Raw genomic sequence first — 18,498 nt, 5'->3', positions numbered from 1 at the left:
GGGGGGGCGGGCAGGCGCGCGGCCGGCGCGGGGCGCGCGCGGCTCGTCTCGGCTCGGAGCGGCTCGGAGCGGCTCGGAGCGGGCGGCGGGGGAAGATGGAGGGAGCCTCCTTCGGAGCCGGCCGGGCGGGGGGGCGCCATCGACCCCCTGGATTTCCTCAAGCAGCCGCAGACCATCCTCCGGGTGACGGCCTGGGTAAGGCAGCGCGCCGCGGCACCGCACCGGGCGGCACCGCGCACCGGGTGGCACCTTGCTCCGGGAGGGACCTTGCACCGTGCAGCCCCTTCTTGCACCTTGCAGCCCCTTCTTGCACCTTGCAGCCCCTTCTTGCACCTTGCAGCCCCTTGCAGCACGCAGCCCTTGCAGTGTGGCCCCTTGCAGCATGCAGCCGCCGGGTGCTGAGCTGTGCCCGTTGTGCCCAGCGAGCTGGCACCGTGCACCCTCACGCAAAGGGCAGCCACACGCGGCGTGGGGCCGGCCAGCGCCCACGGGGGGCTGCGGGATGCTCCTCGGGAGCAGGGCAGGGCACAGCGGGTGGGCGCTGCCACAGCTCCTTAACGGTTGTCTCGCTGGTGCTTGAGCAAAGCCTACAGAACGGGGTGTAAATCAGGAAGCAGAGGACATTTTCCTTCCTTCCTCGCTCTGTGCATGCATGTGTGTGTGAGAGAGAAGAAATCCTACAGCCAGCCTTGCCCAGCTGCCCCCGTTCTTCTAGGATGTCATGTTTTTTGGCCGTTTCCCATGCATGTGTTGTGCCGCACAGCAGGGAGGCAGGAGGTGGGCTAAGCCGTGCAGCCGCCCAGCGAAGGCTCTGCCCGTTGATGCTCCATGAATAAGCAACCCGGAAAGCTGCGCATGGGAGCTCGCAGGAGCTGTGCTGCCAGGCTGCTGGGGCTTAACGGCAGCCCCGATCCACCTCCCGGCAATGCCTGGCATTTACCTGCTAAAATCTGCAAGTGTAAACTGCCAGCGAGCTCTGCGATGCCTGCCCCTTCCCAAAAGCCCCCCGCAGGGAGGCTCTGCCCAGCCCTTGCCACGGCCAGCTCCTGGTTCTGGTGCTTGGAGGCTGGGGGAGAGCAGAGCCCCTGGAGGCTCGTCCATGCTCATGCACGGAGGCCCTCGCCCGCCGGCTCTGTGTCACCTTCAGCAGTGCCAAATGTGTGCAGCGAGCGAAGGAAAGGTGTGAGGGGAGGTGCTGCTCCCACGCTGCCATCCTCCAGCCCACACAACGGGCATCTGGGGCTCCCTGGGGTGCCTCCGGCCAAGGCCGCGAGCAGCACGACATGGAAGCATGTGCTTACCTTGAAGCACATGAGCAATTCCAGCAGCAATCACATGCTGGAAGTTAAACCACATGCTTAAATGTTTTGCTGGGTCGGAGCCAGCTTTCAGAAGGACTCCATTGCTGGGGGAGGGTGGAGGCCGGCTGTGGACCTGGAGTTCCCAGGCATGGGACAGGTGCGATGCTTGGCACAGGGTTTGGGTGGCACACGGTGGCAGGTGTTTCCTGGAAGTGTCACTTTGGTCTGGAGAACTTGGTTGGGATCCACTGGGATGCTCTGCGTGGCGAAGCGTTGACAACGGTGTTGGTTTGGGACATGGTCGGCCGAATAGTTGAGTGATGGTGTTGATGGTGAGCTTGGTTCCTCTTGAAATTAAGCTGCCACCACCCACCCAGGGAGCACAACACCCTTGTACAGGGGGGATTGGACCCTGCTGGGAAACAGGAACAGAATATGGGAGGTGAGCTAAAAATCCCAGCCTAGAAAATATTCACGCATGGATTTGCTGGCTGGTTTACTCAGTAGAGAAGTCATTCGTGTCATAGGTCTTGGTTCACAAGGAGGCTGAGAAGAGCGAGTGCTTATGACTACAGAAGTGCATCACCTCTGGGCAGTGAAGGGCCTGTTGGCTTGGATGAATGTCACGTTCCTGGGACTATACCCAGGCAGTCTGTGGCATTCAGTCAGCTCCAAAGCCCACGGGATTTTGGGGGGGATTTTTTTTTCTTTTCAGTGGATTGTGCATCAGGCCCAGGAAGCTCACGATAAAAGCCATTTGGACCACATTTCCCAGGTCTCACAGGGACATTGCAGGCACGAGCTGTGAGCTCAGTGCTGGTTTCCATCCCTCCTGCTTGCATGGCTCTCGTTATTTCTTGCTTTATAAAGCAAAGTGTGCCCAGACATTTTGCTTTGCTGCTCATGCCAGATCAAACCCACGTGTCGGGGACCGTGTTGGTCTGTGAGACCTTGCTGCCTTTCTGTTCTGCCCCCAAACTCCTCCTTGCTGGGCTGGGGAGCGTGGCTTATCACACCCCACTGCGGCCAGGATGGGTGGCACGGCCCCACAGCCGCCGCGATGCTCCTTTATTTGCAGAAGAAACAGAAACCTCGCCGGTCTTGCAGCCACGGGGAAGGCGTGCTGGGCTGCCTGTGCTCACACCTGCAGCCGTTGGGGTTCTTCAGAAGCCCCTTGGCTGAGGCCGGACTGAATGTAGGTGTTGGGGCAGGTTTTTTTCATGTGATTCCCCTTCCTGTTGTTTGCTGTTGTGTTTTTTAAAGCGTGTTTAACCTGTGTTGTTGGACCAAACATTGGAGACTTGACCCTGGCCGCCTCGTAGGACGTTCCTTTGGAGTGAGGAGGAGGGAGCTGCCTCGGCTCCTTTGGGATGTGCTGGTTTGGGGGGCGATATGAGCGAAAGAGAGCCCCTGGATGGGGCAGCTTTCATACCTGGTGCCCATCCAGCTGATGGCCATCGGGGGGGTTTCACCGATGGAGACCCAGCTCCATTCTGTGACTCCAGAAGTTGCTTTGGGGCCGCAGGTTGAGCCCTTGTGCTGGCAAACAACGGGGGCACTCGGGGATGAGCGGTGACTTTGGTTTAGAAATCCCCCACATTAAGTTTTGGTGAAAGGGGATTCCTGATTGTGCCTCATCTAGCAACCTTTCCATGACATATACAGTAATTTTGAATATCTGAAGGGAAAAAAAATAAAACACAACAGAACTCTCCTGGCATGAGCTGGAAAGAACCATTTAACAGTTCCTCATTCATGTCTTCCCCCTCTGCCTGATGCAGTTTGTCAGATGAAGATGTGATCACTCTTGTGGTTTCCTTTTTAGACATTTTTTGCACGGCAAAACAAACGCGATATTCACTGAGGATGCCTGCAGAATCATGAGTTCCCTTCTCTGTAACTACCGTTGCTATCTATACTTCTATACAGCTTTTAAGGGGAATTCGCAGAATCAGAGTGGTTTGGGCTGGCAGCTGCCTTGTGCTGTCCGGTGGGGCCTTTTTCTCTCATTTCTTGAAGTTGAATGAATTTCTAGTTCATCACCCGTACATTGAGAGCTTTTCCTGTGTAATATTTTACCTCATTGGGCACAGCATTTGTTGGCTTTTGTTGGTTTTAAGGGTGAAACCTTTATTGAAGGACTGAACTACGGCAGCCAAACCTGATCCCCTGGCATGGGCGGAAATCCCCGTGCCCTTTGGGACGCGGCAGTCGGCTCTCAGGACCAGAGGTTACTGCTGCTCAGATCCAGGAAGGTCTTCTTGGGCTTGGCTCCCTCCGTCTGTAATAGGGCAAATCATTGTCTTTCAGGGCAGAGGTGCTTTGCTGCGTTGTGACTTTGGCAAGGGACATGTCGGGTGGTGGTTCGGTGGGTGAGGAGGAGGTGGTGGGGTGACCCTTTGGGTTGCTCTGCTCCCACACACAGCCCATCTACAGGATTCTGGAGTTGCTCTGCTCCCTTTCTGGTACCTTGCCTGGTCCAAGCGTGCTGCCGAGGCAGGTGGAGGGGCTGCTTGTTGTACCAAGCAGGGCTGAGAACCTCCCGAGGGACATCGGCAAGGAACACCAAGCGTTCCCAGTGCTGCACACTCTGGATAGCTCCCACGCCTTCAGGAGTTCAGACACGTGAGGCCTCGTGGCTCTTCGAGAAGAGATGCGGGGCTGTGCTGGCTCTTAGGGAGCCCGCGGTGATGCTAAGAGTCATTTTGTGATCTTAGCTGCTCTGGGCTTGGTCTGGGCTTGGCTGCTTTTCAGCAAGGTCACCAGATTTCCGCCTTCATTCTCTCTTTCCGTGGGCTGTAGATTAAAGGCAGAGCTTAAAATTAACATTTTTGTTAATGGAATTACACACAAGTTTCACCACAACTGGGCTTAAGATGCTACTAAATCACCGTGTTCCCGTTACCACTGGTTCAAAGTGCTGTCGGTCCGATGTCTGCTCAGATGGCATCACTAGATTAGGGACTTTGAATAGCCGCTGTGTTTCAGCCAGCGCCTTTTGCCACATTACAGAAAGTAATTCAGTAAAAATCGGTCATGTGGTCATCGATACGCATCCCTCACAGGCTGATTAGCCCGTCAGACACGTCCATAAACCTATTAGGGCCAGCATCACACTCTCCGGTCCTGTGCCAGAGACTGCGTCAGGCCTTTCCTTCGTGGCCATATCCCCGGTCCTTGGGGGAGCTCTGGCAGTGCTTACAGCAGCTCTTGGTCTTCACACTGCAATAAATTACACAGATCTGTGCTGGAAGCTTCCCTGGGACTGGAAACTGTGAAGATAAACCGGGGGAGGACGCGGGACCTGGTTAACCAGAGGCTTAACCAAGGCTTATGAAAATGCTCAGAGCTGGGCAGGATTTGGCCCGTGCTGGTGTGAGCGTAGCTGGTTTCCCTTCTTGTCAGCTCTCCCTCCTTACTCGCTGGGTGGGGGTTCGAGGAGCAGAGGGGGCTGCAGGAGGTCAGCGCATGGCATCTGCTCTCCCTGAGCTCTTCGTGTGGGGAAGGATCACCCAGACGCTGGTGCTGGCTCTCTGTCCGTTTGGGTTGTGCCTAGCACCATCGACAGAGAGCTACAGCAGAGCAAATTAGGGATGGATTATTTTTCCTCATGCATTACATTTCCTGGATGTTGACATTAGCAGTTGCTTGCGTGTGTAATCAAGGCAAGGTTTTACAGTCTCCTACAACCCCACACCTTCTGGTAATGTTTTTTATAGGTCCCAAATCGAAGCGCAGTGCATCAGCAATGGAAACATCTCACCTTAAAATGGCTGACAGCTCGCATACTGAAGCTTTTTCAGCTTGTGCTCTCGTGGTTTTCAGGCTTTCAGTTTTCCTTGCGATGACTGTGCTCAGATTGTCAGGTCTCCTTAAGCACATTTTGGGTGCCTGGGTGACAGAAGGCTAAAAGCAACCTGGAAGAAAGGTGTGCAGGTCCTGCGGCCCAGCAGCCTCAAGCCCTGGGAGGGGATGTGGATTCTGCAAACCACAATGACAGAACCGAGCCAAGGCAGCCTGGGCAGCCACTCGCTGCCAGATGGCAAAAATCTGGTGCGAGCAAGGCAACCGTGGGGCTCAGCTTCATGCACACCTGAAATGGTGCCTCAGTGCCTGCAGCAGGGCACAGCCGAGCTAGCTTCCTCCTGCCCTCTCAGGCTGCTCCTTTCCCTCTTTTGGGGAAAGGGTGAGGAGTCACTTGGTCTGCTGCTGCCGGGCTGCCCGAGTGTCATTGCTGCCTGCTGCCCGCCAGCCGTGCACGGTCACCTCCCTGCCCCAGAGCCCCCCCAGTGGGATTTTACGGGTTGTCCTGGCACTCGCTGTGGAGAGCCCGACCGGGTCTTTTCTCTCCCAGGTCTCTGATGAACTGGTTATGGGCTTGAGCAAATTAGGTTTGCAGAGGTAGATGGGAAATGACACTTGTTTTTCGTGATCTTCAGAAAATTCATAGGGGTTTCATTTTCTCCCATCTACCCACATTTCCTCGAAACTCCTTTTTTTAACCTACACGTAGAAAAACAACCAAATCTATTCTCATTAAAATGTTTTACCAGTTGTTTTTCCAAGAAAAACTCTAAAATTTCAGTCACGGGGGGAGGGGGAGAAAACACGGGAAGACTTGTTTTCACTGAAAAGCATGTTTTGACAGGACTATTTCAGCCAGCGCTGATGTTTTGAGTGCATCTATCAAATGCACACACTTGAAATCCGTTCCTATTTTGGCCTCCCGAGAAGGGCCGCGTGTCCCGTGGGCGCCGTGGGCTTGCTGCCTCGCGAGCGGCTCTCGCCACCGCGTCCCTGCAAGCCCCTCGGTCGGCAGGGGCTTCTGGAGCTTCAGCCCCTTCGGCCCCTTCCCTGCAGCCGGGCTGAGTCCCTCACATCACCCAGCTGCAAGGAGGATGCGTTTCTTTGCACTGAGCTAAGCAGAACGTCTGCTCTTACCATCGCTGGCAACCGTCGCGCTTGCAGCAGTCCCGGGAGTGCCACACGCACCCCAGGCACCTTTTGGCTTTTTGCTGCTCCTCGGTGCTCTCTGTGCACCGGCCATAATCTCACTTACTGTGCTGCAGCGTGGGATTTGCCTTCTCCTTGCCCAGCACAGCAGGGCTCTGCAGGCAGCACCAGCACCACGGGCAGGCACGGCCCCTCTGCCTCAGCCACGCAGGCGGCGAGCCCCCGGGAGGCATCGGAAGGCAAGAAGGAGTAGTCCAGGAGGACTGTTAATCCTGGGAGGACTAAGTAAAACACTTATCTGAGAAGCTGAGTACAAGTTCACTGGCCTGCCAGAGAAATAATCCAGTGGAATCAGAGGTTCTCAATTATTCATGTTTTCTAGAATCACATTATTTCTTCCAGGGCCTGTTTTATAAATGCTGCTGCTATTTCTGATGGTAAATAACAATTTTGCATTATTTATGAACAGATTTTTACAACTGCTGATATTACAGCTGCTGCCAAAGCGCTGGGAAAATTATTATTACTGTTTGTTGTTGTTTCTTTCTTACAATGCGGCCCTCTTGTTCTTTGCATGATGATGTGCCCGTCGCGGTGAGACAGCCGAGCTCCGATAAGTGCAGCGCTAGCGAGGAACAGGGCAAATGCAGGCGGTGACGCAGGTCAGCAGAGCTCAGGGCGGGATAAGGGGAAGGACCCTGGACGCTGGTTAAATTTGAAGATGAGGGAATGCTCAGAAGGACGTCTGGGTTTATCTTTATATCCCATATTAATGCCTAAGAGTAGATCAAAAGTTGCACCTGCATTTTGCAGATGCGCTCTTGGAAACCTGCACACCGCCAGCCGTGCCGGGTGTTCTGGGTGAGCACTGCTCCATCTCACACCCTGTGGTGGGACCGACGGCTCGATTCCTTGCAGCTACAGAGTATTTTGGGGAGCCTGGCTGGGTGTCTCCCTGCAGAGGTGCAACGTGGGGTCTCCAGGCCGGGTGCCGCGTGTTGGGGTAGCGCAGGGCCGCCAGCTGAACGAGCAGGCAGCTCTCAGAGCATCCCTGGCACCCAGCGTGGCCCAGCAGGGAGCTAGCCTGGTTTTTAGGTGCAGCAGGAGTCTGCCATCACTAACGGAGCTCCTGGCTAACAGGGTTCGAAGGTGAGCTCTGCCCTCAGTTGTCCTGATGGTGGGTTTTGGAGTGGGACTGGGCACAGTGCAGAGAGAACCTGCTCTGTCCTGTGCCTGCAGAGATCAGCCTGAGAGGCTGGTGGCCACGTCCCGGGCTTGGGGTGCTGGGGTGGCTGCTTGCAGGAGCTCTCATGCACCTAAGAGAGGATGTTCTCCAGAAACCATGGCTGCTGCTTCTGCTCATCCTTTATTTCAGATGACACCTTACAGAGAAGGAAAACACCCCGTACCACTCCCTCATATCTTAGTAATGCATTCTCTTGTAGATCTGCCTCCTTGTTGTCCCCTTCAATCTGGGGGAGAGTTAGTGGAGATGGTCTAAGGCAGGTTTGCTAATGAGCCTCTTGCATTTGTAGCTTCAGAGAGAGCAGCCTCTGTCCCAGCTTCACCCAAGCCCTGGAAGGAGTGTAGAGGAGAGGGAAGACGGGCTGTCTGGATGAAATGCTTGAGGGCAGTCAGGTGTGAGACATCTGGCTGGTGCTTGGGAGAAAATGTATGTCACAGCATTACGCTAAGGTGTGCTGGGAGCATTCTGAAAGGTTTCCTTGTAGTCAGTTCTGCTCCCTTCCACCCCAGCTTTGCTACCACTACCCGCTGGGAGCAGAGGTGGCTGTTCGGTGGGACGTCAGGCACGCACAATGACTTTGCAAGGGCCACGGGCTGCAGGTTATCAGGTGGCTGTGCAGCTGCTGCCACTGTCTGCTGCCTGTCTCGGTCTCGTGCACTCAGGACTGTGCTGTTACTGCGAAGAAGCAGTGGGGCTGCCAGAGCAGAGCTGTGCCCCAGGACCCTACCTGCTGCCGGTAGGCTCGCCGGAGGAGCTCGCGGTGTCTCTGCCTGCAGACGTGGCCTCCGGCTGTGTCCTGTGAGCCGGTGGGGCTTGGAGGCATGCAGGGATCCCGTGGGCTGGTGCTGGCAGCAAGTGACAAGATCAGAGACGCACAGCGTGGTGCAAAGGCGTCTGCAGGTCTCGCTGCCTGCCTTGCTCTGAGCCCAGCAAGCAAAACAGCAGCGTGGCGCTTCCCAGGCTGTGCCAGAGCAGGCTCCAGAGCGAGTTGTAATGCGGCTGGTCCCGGGGTTCTGCTTGCTGCCTTTGGTTTTGGAGGGATCGGGGAATTACCTGAGCGTGCAGCACTGGGAATGGTGTTAATGGACTCTGTGCTGTGGCCCCGCTCCCTTCCTGCAGCTGGGATGTGAGACAGCCCGCTGGGTGCTGGGCTCGGGGCTGCCTCGGGGCAGCTGCTTCTCCCCACCCCTGTGAGCCGTGGCTCTGCAGCCCTGCCTGGGAGCAGATCCGCTCTGGGGGACTGGGACAACAACCTCAGCCCATGGCCCCGCTCCTGGCTCTGCCACAGGTCCCAGCGGTGAGTGGCAGGACTGGGGCAGCCACCAGCAAGCCCTCTTCCCTGCTGTCCTTCGCCAGGCTGGAACTGGGTCACTGGATAATGGGTGCAGGCGCTGCATCCTTCAGCCCCTGCTAAGCCATGCATAAGATTGCCCCATTGTTTGCATGGCAGTGCAGCTACAACCTCTTACTCCATCCTGCAGCAGCCAGGTGAGCTGCTCCCTGTACCCCCAAGCTACTCTGCATGCCCCTGAGCTGCTCCCCATACCCCTGAGCTGCTCCCCATGCCCCTGAGCTGCTCCCCATGCCCCTGAGCTGCTCCCCATGCCCCCATGCTGCCCTGTCCCTCCAGCAGGCGCTCAGTCCTTCCCACGGCCAGCCTGCTCAGCAGCTCAATTATCCTCTGTAACTTCATTTCTCTCCGCTCCGCAGTTACACAAGGGGGTTTATTGAGCACAGCCTGACAGCACAGAGCAGCACAAGCAGAAAGCCTGTGCAGAGACCTGCCTGGCCAATCTGTTTATTTTTTCCTCCTAGGCTGTCTGGAGAATAGCATCTCTTAAAATACTCTGCAAGCCAAGCCACTGAAAGGCAAACAGGCAGCAGTGGAAGACCAAGGTGCCATCCAACAGCGCCTTGCTTAGGGCCACCAAGAAGCTGCGAGCAGGAGCGTGGTCTGGTGGGGGACCCAGGTGGTCTGTAAGGTCCCTTCCCACCCAGGCTGCTCTGTGATTCTCTGATCTGCCTAACAAATGCCATGTTGCCATGGAGTCAAACGCGGGACCCAATCCAATTATGGTGCTGTTGGAAAACAGTTAAATGTAAACAGCTGAAGTTGCATTTTCCCCTTCGTTCCGCAGATCTTCTCCATCGTGGTGTTTGGCTCCATTGTGAACGAGTGCTATGTGAACAAGGACAGCCAGTCCCCCGAGCTGCTCTGCATCTTCAACGAGAACGAGAGCGCCTGCAGTTACGGCATCGCCATTGGCATCATCTCCTTCTTTGGCTGCATCTTCTTCTTTGTGGTGGACCTCCAGTTCCAGCAGATCAGCAGCGTGAAGGACCGCAAACGGGCCGTCCTGCTGGACCTCGGCTTTTCAGGTACAACTCTGGCTCGTGTGCCTTAGTCGGGGAGAAGGGGCAGAAGGGCTGTCCTGTAGCGGTGAGCTCAGGGGCAGCGGTGGGGAAGCTGTGTGGTGCCTTGGGGTCAGGGGGGCCCCACTCATCCGTGTTGCTTCTGCAGCCAGAGACGTTTGCTGAGCTGGGGTCTGTGAGGCTGCCCGGAGAAGCAAGGCTTGGTGGTCACATCCCAGAGACCATACGGGGCATTTTGCCCTCCCACGTCTCCTGTTTCTGGCTCAAACAACTGTTGTTTCATCAGCTACATCTGGGTCTGTTTTCACTGTGTGCGTGTTTCTGAACAAAGCAGAAGCGTGCTTCTGCGGCAGGAGCTGAGACACCACTGCAGTCCCTCGCTGCCTCCAGGACTGGGGCTTGCAGGTGGCTCTGGGTCTCCCAGGACTGCCACGGATCTTCTGGGCCGTTCTGAGCCCTGGGCCTGGGGCTCAGCCGTGTGAACACGAGCAGGCGGGATGTGTTGTGCCGGGAGAGGCCATCCTCCGCTTGGCTGCTCTGGGAGTTTTCTGGCTGAGTTTGCAGCTGATGTTCTCAATTTCCAGGCTCTCGTGTTAGCAAAGTCTGAAGGTGATTTATCCAGCGCGAGCAGAGCTGACGGCTCTCTGATCCCAGATGGAAACATCCGTCATCGCCTCCCTGCTCTTGCCTGTTGTTAAGGATGCCCTCTCCTTGCTGGAAAGCTGATTGCCGTGGTGTTAGAGCTCTGGCGGGCAGCCCTTGTTAGGTGATATTTACAGCCCCTTCCGTGGGGCTCGGTGCCTGCAACCCTTCAGTTCCAATGGGAGGGGAACGTCCCCATCCATCTCCTGCGGGGCTGTGCGTGTCTCGCTGTGAGGCTGTGACCCTCCCCTGCCTTTCACCTTGTAAGAGCCGCCCTCTCCCCTGCAAGGCGTGTGTGAAATGGTACCGGTTCAGTCTCTGCCTCATTCCTCTTCTGCACTTGCCACACGTTGTGTGCGTGTTCGTGGGCTCAGCAGCAAGCTGCAGAAGACAGGCTTCTGCCCTACAGAGTTTCTGTCCCACAGGCATCGCTCTGGTCGTGGGGGCAGGCTGCAGTGTTGCACTGGGGGTCTGTCCTGGTGTGCTGCCAGCGGTGACTTTTTGCTGGGACCAGGGATCAGTGTGCGTGCTCCGGGTGCATCACGTCAGCTGCGTGTGTCCTTCCTCCTCCCTTGGGCCTTTCCCTCGTTAGGCTTCTAGGTAAAGAACAGGTAAATCACTTCCTTGCTGGCAGAAGACCATTTACATGCAGGGAGGGCTCTGGGAGTGGCAGCACCCTGCTGGGTCGGCCAGTCCACCCCTTCCCCTCGCCAGCTAAGCTCCCAGATCAGGCCGTGAGTCAAGCACTGGTGCCAGCTGTCAGCACACAGCGCTCGGTGTGCCAAACACCCTCCTGCTGTGGGTGCTCCCACTGGGAGGTGTCAGGGTGGGGTCACGCCTGCTGCATTTTATCCCATTCCTATTTCCGTGCCTTCACTTCTCTAAAATTTCGGCTGTCCCCAACCTTGCTTACTGCTGTAGGCTGAACACCCAGTCGCCCAGAATTGCCAGGCAGGTGGTTGCTTCCAGAAGCAGATCTTGCAGCAGAGGTGGAGCTGTCCTGGCACACGGTGCCCGCACGGTCGCAGGGGTTGCAGACGTTGTGCTCACCTGCACCCAGGGCATCCAACGGCTGGGTTCGGCATCCTCAGAGCCAATCTGTGCAGAGTGCAAAGTCTGAGAGTAATTTGCATTAACTATCTCTGTGTTAACCTCCAGAGACCTTGTGGGACTCTTTTAGGCTGTCCGCTTCCTTTTCTTCCTCCCCACCTCTTGATTTCCTCTTACCTCCTTGCCACCGTTTCATCCTCCCCGCAAGTGACCTCTGCATTACTGCACGCTTTAATATAAAAGCTGAGAACACATTTGGGAAATAGGAGGGTGAGGAGCGTGCTGGGGTAAGAGGGAACATTGCAGATCAGGCAGTGAGTGGGTGGGATGAGAAAATAAAGTCCTTGTCCCTTCGCCTGGATCACCCCGGTGCCTGTTACGTGGCAGCTGCTGCCTGTGCAGGCCGTGGGGGAGTTACAGTGCGACCCCACAGCTTTATTTCGCTGGAAAGAAAAAGGGCTTGTGTGTCGGATCAGTGCAAGATTGGAGGGATCACCCCGACAGGGATCACCTGGCTGTGCAAGAAGCATTAATGTTATAAGGTGCCCGAGTTACGGGGCTGTCCTTGCAGCGGGGTGCCCCGATGGGGCAGGGGGGGCTGCGGCTGCTGCAGCCCCTGGAGCCCCCCGGGAGGGAGCACTGGGCACCGGCAGGACTGCCACGGCACTGTGCGAGTGGTGTTTGGGACTTTCTCTTCCAGCTGCTCTTCCAGCTGCTCCCGGAGACATGCGCTTGCTTGGAACCAGGCTGTAATTACGGCTGTAACGTAGCTTTCCTGGTGTTTGCACTCTGTTGTCTGCAGAGCCTAAAACTATAATTATCTACTGGCTCCTGCACTTCTTCCTGGTATTCTCCTTGCTGCCAGCATTCGGGAGGGTGCAGAGCTCCTCCGGTGCACGGGTCCCCCAGCAGTCAGGACCGGTGCTTGCCAACAGCCCCCTGCCAGCTCAGCCCCCTTCCTTCTCAGGGCTGTGAATGGCAAGGACTGCAACCGCCGCCTCCCAAACACCCACTTCCACCCTGTCCTGTCAATACGCCAGGGCTGGGGCTCGGTGCCACCGAGCTGTGGGAGCCACCTGGACCCTCCGTGGGATGTGACGGGGGAAGTCGTGGGACAGCGACAGTCCTGGCCAGCACCAGCAGGAGCAGAGCTGCAACACAAGGGCAGCCTCTCAGGAGCAGCTGTGATCCCAGCACGTGATTCAGGGTGTTGGGAGCAAAGTCTCATCTCACAGGAGTGCTAACAGAGGGGGAACGTGATCACAAATGGAAACGGTGCTGGCACAGAAATGAAACCAGCCCTTCCCGGAGCCCCTGGGAAGGCTGGGCTCACGCAGGCTGTGTCAGGCCTCCGAGGGGCCTTTGAGGGCCATACCGTGCCCGCCGGGTCCGTCTGGCCCAGGCCTTTGCTCCCCAAACACCCTGAGGCTGGAGAGCTGTGGCAGCCCCCTGCGGGATGCTGTTCCCTGCACCGGGACCTGCTGGGGCCGCCCTGCTCACCACATACTGACCACCCCTTCTGTGACCACCCACACTGTGTCGCATCCCTCCACATTTTGGGGAGGATCTGATTCCTTAACGGGTGCCAGCTGCTGGTAAAGCCCTTTTGTAACAGACCCACAGACCTCCAAGGTGTGCGTGGTGCTGAGGATGGCCTTTGGAGAACAAGCCCCAGAGGTCCCATTTGTCGCTGAGGACAAGGAGATCATCCTGAAACTGAAAATGTGTCCGCAGAGATCTGGGGTAGCCACGTTCCGCAAAAAGAGGCCGTTTTGTTAGTCTGTGACTTGGAAAAGGAAAGCCTGGGTGATGCTGGCTGGAGGGTTCTGTTGCTGTGAGGGCAGCTCAGCATCTCAAGGAGGGCCGGGCTGGCCAAAGCTGGTCAGGAAGCCCCAGGCCCAATGGTGTAAGGGAAGGAAACAAGGGCTGTGTTCTGAACCACAGTTAGGAGCAAATTCTGACTACAAGGCAATGTATACGCTAAGCCCTGTAAATCTTGCAACGTATTTGGATATGTGCATGCATTTTTTATCATATTTAAAAACAACTGGCAAGATGAAGGGGAATAAAGGAAGCTCCTTTCCTCCCCCTGCAGCCAGACTGTGCTTTGCAGCCGGCTGCCCCACGGGACCGGCAGTGTGGCTGCTCATACTGATGTGTCCATAATCCTTGGGAAGAAGCGTGGTAGCTCAGCATCCTGCCTGCCGGGGCCCGGATCCCTGCCCGTGCTGCCACCCCGAATCAGCACGTGGGATGAGCTTAGTGCTGGGGGCGCCCAGGAAAGCTGGAGGCCCTTAAAAAAGCACCATGAAAGGCTCCAGGTTTTGCAGCTCCTCCTTCCAGCACTGGAAAGCACTGCTGCTTGGTACAGCGTGCTTATGGCTTGCTTTGCGACTGTTGTGAGCTCCTTGGCATCAGGCACTGCTGTCGGCTGGTGATTGAATTAGGGGCGCTGCAGCCCTATCTTGCTCAGCCAGCCTTGGTTCCAGTAAGAAATAATCAACGGAGCGTTTTTGCTCAATCCCCCAGAGCCCAGCAGGGCTGGAAGCAGGAGCACAGTCAGCGGAGGGCAGCAGCGAAGAGCAGAGCCTGCTGCCTGACACCCGTGCGCCTCCACAACATGCCAGGGCTGCAGAGCCGCCCCTCCAGCCCTGTTTTATTTTATTTTATTTTATTTTATTTATTTATTTATTTACTTACTTATTTATGGTGGTTGTAAATCAGCCTCTCCTAAAACACATCTCTTTGGGCCACTCCACGGGCCGAGGCACCCAAGATCGCTGTCACTATCTGAAAATCTGCATGGCAGTGTTTGGTTGTCAGCAGGCGGATCACTGGGGCCTGGCAGCAGAGGTCCTTGCCCTTACTGTGGGCAGTAACAGCACTGACCAGTTCTGTTCTCTTTCAGGTTTCTTGTCCTTCCTGTGGTTTGTAGCCTTCTGCTTCCTAGCAAACCAGTGGCAACGGACGAATATGAGCAAAGGGGCTTTGCAAGGAGCAGATGCTGCCCGGGCAGCAATCGCCTTTTCCTTCTTCTCCATCGTTGTCTGGGTGAGTTCAGCTTCTGGGCTTGTCACGAACCCTATCCTGGGACGTGCTCTCTCTATCCAGAGGTGCGGCATGGCAGTGTGGCACCAGGGCATCACGGTGTGAGCACTGCCTCCCGCTGTCACCGCCAGGGTCTGAGCCCCGTGCTGGGCAGACACCAGGCACCGCAGCTGGGCTTTGTGCCAGTGAACATTCACCATGGCACAAACTTAATGTTTGCAGAAGAAACGGCCCAACTCAGAGCTCAACTGGGGAGAGGAGAAATGAAACCTTCTGTGGGCTCAGCGCTGAGCTGGGAGGAGGAATCTGGGGCACGGTTTGGAGAAGTGAATCCTGGTGGGATGGTGTGGAAGTAACCTGCAGTCCCTCCCCCTGCCCCTCGGCAGAAAGGTGAAACTTGTGGTTCCTTACTCGGGAAGCACCAGCTCTGTTCCCCTCTCCCCGGGGAGTTCCAAACTTCCCCTTCTCCTGCCGCTGGAAAGTTGCATTTCCATCGAAAACACGTTGCTGCCCTCATTTCAGGGCCTTGTTGGACCCCCCCCCCCCCAGGGCCTTGTTCAGACCGTGGTTTGAAGCAAATGAGTCCCCAGGAGAGGTTTGCCAGAGTGAGCCTGTCCCACGGGATTGCGGGGGATTTGGGCAGCTCGCAGGCTCAGCAGCTCAGCCCAGGGGGAAGCCAGCATGGGTGCTCCTCTGCCCTCCCCGGGAGGAGCGAGTGATGGGGTGGGGGCTGCTGGCACCCCCTGTGCACACCTTTCAGGCTCTGTGTGTCCCACAGCCGTACCGACAGCCATGGGAGGCAGAGGGACGTCTGCCGGAGGGTGCGAGGCACCGCAGCAACCCCGCGGGGTCCCTTACCTGCAGCTGCCAGCCCCTGCCTGTGGAGCTGGGGCTGGGGCCAGGGAAAATAACCCGTGCTTGCCAGAGGGATATGTGTGGAGGAGCAGGGGAGGCCCCCGGGTCATTGCCACCCCCGCTCAGGCTGTTTGCAGGCAGAGAGCACACGAGATGTGCTCTAATTCCACATCACCTTAAAAGAACTGGAGCAAAAGCCTGCCCGAGCCTTTCCAGCAGCAGCAGCCTGCTTCCAGTTACTCGCCAGTTTTACGGCTCCCCACTCTGCAGTTATCCAAACATATCTCCTCTAATCCCAGCTCCCCTGCAGCTCTTAGCCACGGGCAGATCCAATCGCTGTGCTGCCGCCCTGCCTGCTCAGCGCAGCCGCTGCCGAGGGAGCCAGGAGAGCCCCCCTGCCCGTCCCACAGCATCCCAAACACTGCCCCGACAGCCTTGGGGCTGGCAGCGAGGGCTGCTCCCGGGCTGCTCCCACCCACCGGCAGCGGGGAGGGCTGGGGGACACCGGTCCCCACCTGCAGCAGCCCCTCCACGTGCCCAGTGAGCTCGTGTTCCTCTCCCCGGGGCCAGAAACTCGGGTGCTCTGCCCGATCCATGTGTGGTGCACGGCCACCGGCAGCGTTTGTGGTGGCTGGGAGCCGTTCCTGGTTCGTGCAGGCAGTTTTTTATTTTTTTCTTTCTCTGAGTCTGTCATTTATAAACTAATTGAATTGTTAATGAAAGCTCCTGAAATAAAAGCAACGCGGTGCTCACGCAGCTCTGCCGCTCGCATTTCCCACGATTTGCGACCTGAATACTTGCAGCCTGGGAGAGGGCGAGGGAGTCTCTGCAGGACCAACCCATTTCCTTGGCCTGGGACCCATCAGCGGGCAGCCGGAGGGCGGCGTGCCGGGGAAAGCAGGGTCCTGGCCGCGGCACTGCACTCACCCCAACCCTCTCCATCCCTTGGCAGGTCGCGCTGGCGGTGAAGGCGCTGCAGAGATACCGCCTGGGGACTGACATGTCGCTCTTTGCCACCGACCAGTTCGCGGCTGACCCCAACGCCTCGTACCCCGGGTACCCCACCGGCAGCGGCATCGAGAGCACAGAGACCTACCAGAGCCCCCCGTTCACCGAGACCTCAGACGCCAACCCGAAAGGTTACCAAGTGCCAGCATACTGAGGGCCGAGGGCGCCACGCGGCCGTGTACAAATAGACCACGTCCTATGGTGCAGTACAGTTATTAACCGGTTGATTGCAAATGTATTCAGTACCATTTCCTTAATGTGGCAAGTCAGTGCTGGGTTCCTTACTATTAGCTAGTTGTGCAGTGAATTCTGTACAGTGGTATTGGTTCTTGTCTTACCTGTCCAAGGGTTTTATAAAAGCAGTGTTCCCTCTAAGTCAGAAGGCAGGAAGGTCGCTACCACAGGTGGCACAAGACAAATAAGTACCTTCCCTGAGGCTTGTTTTAACAGCAGGCTACGGGCGCCGGGTTCCAGTGAGTGCCTAGGAAAGTCAACAATACCTTTTCCTGTTAGAAAACACAGTAGCTGATGAGTTGGTATTTATCTCGTTCTTCCAGAGCTAACACAGAACTGGTCTCGTTGCAGCGAGCGTGGGTCCGCAGCGCTGGGAGCTGCTGCAGGGCTTCCCCGTACAGCGTAAAAGCAGAGTCCAAGGAAAGTGCCAAATTTACAAAGACATAAGCGGTGTCTGTGTTAACTTTTCTTTGTATATATTTACTGTACAAAAACCAACCACGACAACCAAACAGGTATTGCAAACATAGTTTAGGATGCAAGCAGCACGGGGGTGGAGGCACAGAGGTTTGGGGGTTGTGTAGATTATCCAAACGGCTTCTGTGCTTCCACACGGGGCTGGTGAGGGCACGAGAAGTTGCTGTTTGAAACTCGCTTTGGAAAACAGCTCAGCAATAGTTGTCTGCTAATTAGAAATAGGCTTTTACCAGTGGAAAATATGGCGTGTTACAGTTCCACTTCTTCATCGGGGGGTTGTTAAAGTTCGCAAATTTACAAGTAGTTACCGATTGGCAATACTGAACACTTACTCACTCAAACCCAGAGCTGCCATCACAAAAGGTGTGGGTGTCTCAGTGACTCAAAGTCGAAGTCAATTAGCAAGCAGTATATAACGTGTATTTTTATACAGGGAGCAACCACCATCTGTCGTAATCTGCAGCAAAAACCTCAGGTGTGAGCGTGTGTTTGGCACTGCGGGCCCCGGCAATGCGGAATTCAAAGGGAGCACTGAAGAGACTCCATAGGCTCTGAAGTCCACCCCGGGGGCGCACGCAGCCCATGTTTGCACACAGCAGCAGAATGCAGGCCATGAAAAAATGCCCACGACAGAGGCTGGGTTTTGGTTTCCAGCTGCGGAGTCACAGCCTTGGCTAAACCAAGGAAGTATGAAAACCCAGTAGAGCCTCGTCAGCAGCCTGAGGGCCTTCAGGCACCTGGGTGCAGGGGGCAGTGAGCTGAGCTGTTTGCTGCTAGGATTGAAGCAGCGTTGCTGAGGGGAGGATTCCCGAGCGCCTCGGTGGGAGCTCTGTCCTCGGCAGCCCCGGCTCTCCTGGCTCGCGGTGCCTGGCTGCTAGGGAGGGAATTTTTGCCTTGCTGCTTTATGCTGGCAGAAGTCGTGTGTTGCCTTCTGACCTCCTGACAAGCAATAGTTAAGGGACTGCCACAGCTGTTCTTGTAGCAAAAATAAATAAATAATATTCCAGCAGTTTTTTGTCATCATCATTAACACAGCTCATTTCTGCTGCAAAATTGCAAATAAATGCATTAATTAATAAGCAGCAAACCTCATCGCAGGCAGTCATTATCAGTGACAAAACGCGTAACTTGAATCCCCTGCTAGCTAGGTCAGATTAAAACGTGCATTTGACGTGAATGCAGGCATCACTGGATCCGGACCTTCACGCTCGCCGGGCAGTGCCCAGCGCTGCGGAGCCGTGCGGGCTGTTCTCACCCTGCACCTCCCAGCTCAGACACTTCTCCTGCAGGGCCGTAGTGACACGGGGACCT

At 56.3% G+C, this 18,498-nt stretch overlaps 1 protein-coding gene across 1 annotated transcript; it reads left to right on the top strand.

Annotated features, from left to right (window-relative positions):
- Nucleotides 1-80: 80 nt before the first annotated feature.
- SYNGR3 (synaptogyrin 3) lies at nucleotides 81-18,196 on the top strand. Its single transcript, XM_035339097.1, is given in 5 exon segments — nucleotides 81-128; nucleotides 130-195; nucleotides 9,639-9,879; nucleotides 14,474-14,616; nucleotides 16,421-18,196. Coding segments are annotated over 5 exon segments (693 nt in total). The 5' UTR covers nucleotides 81-95; the 3' UTR covers nucleotides 16,631-18,196.
- The last annotated feature ends 302 nt before the right edge of the window (nucleotides 18,197-18,498 follow it).

Source organism: Oxyura jamaicensis, chromosome 14 (genome assembly GCF_011077185.1).
Source record: "Oxyura jamaicensis isolate SHBP4307 breed ruddy duck chromosome 14, BPBGC_Ojam_1.0, whole genome shotgun sequence".
Lineage (NCBI taxonomy): Eukaryota > Metazoa > Chordata > Aves > Anseriformes > Anatidae > Oxyura > Oxyura jamaicensis.
The sequence above is the reverse complement of the archived record's forward strand: the minus strand, read 5'-3'. Positions and strand labels throughout refer to the sequence as shown.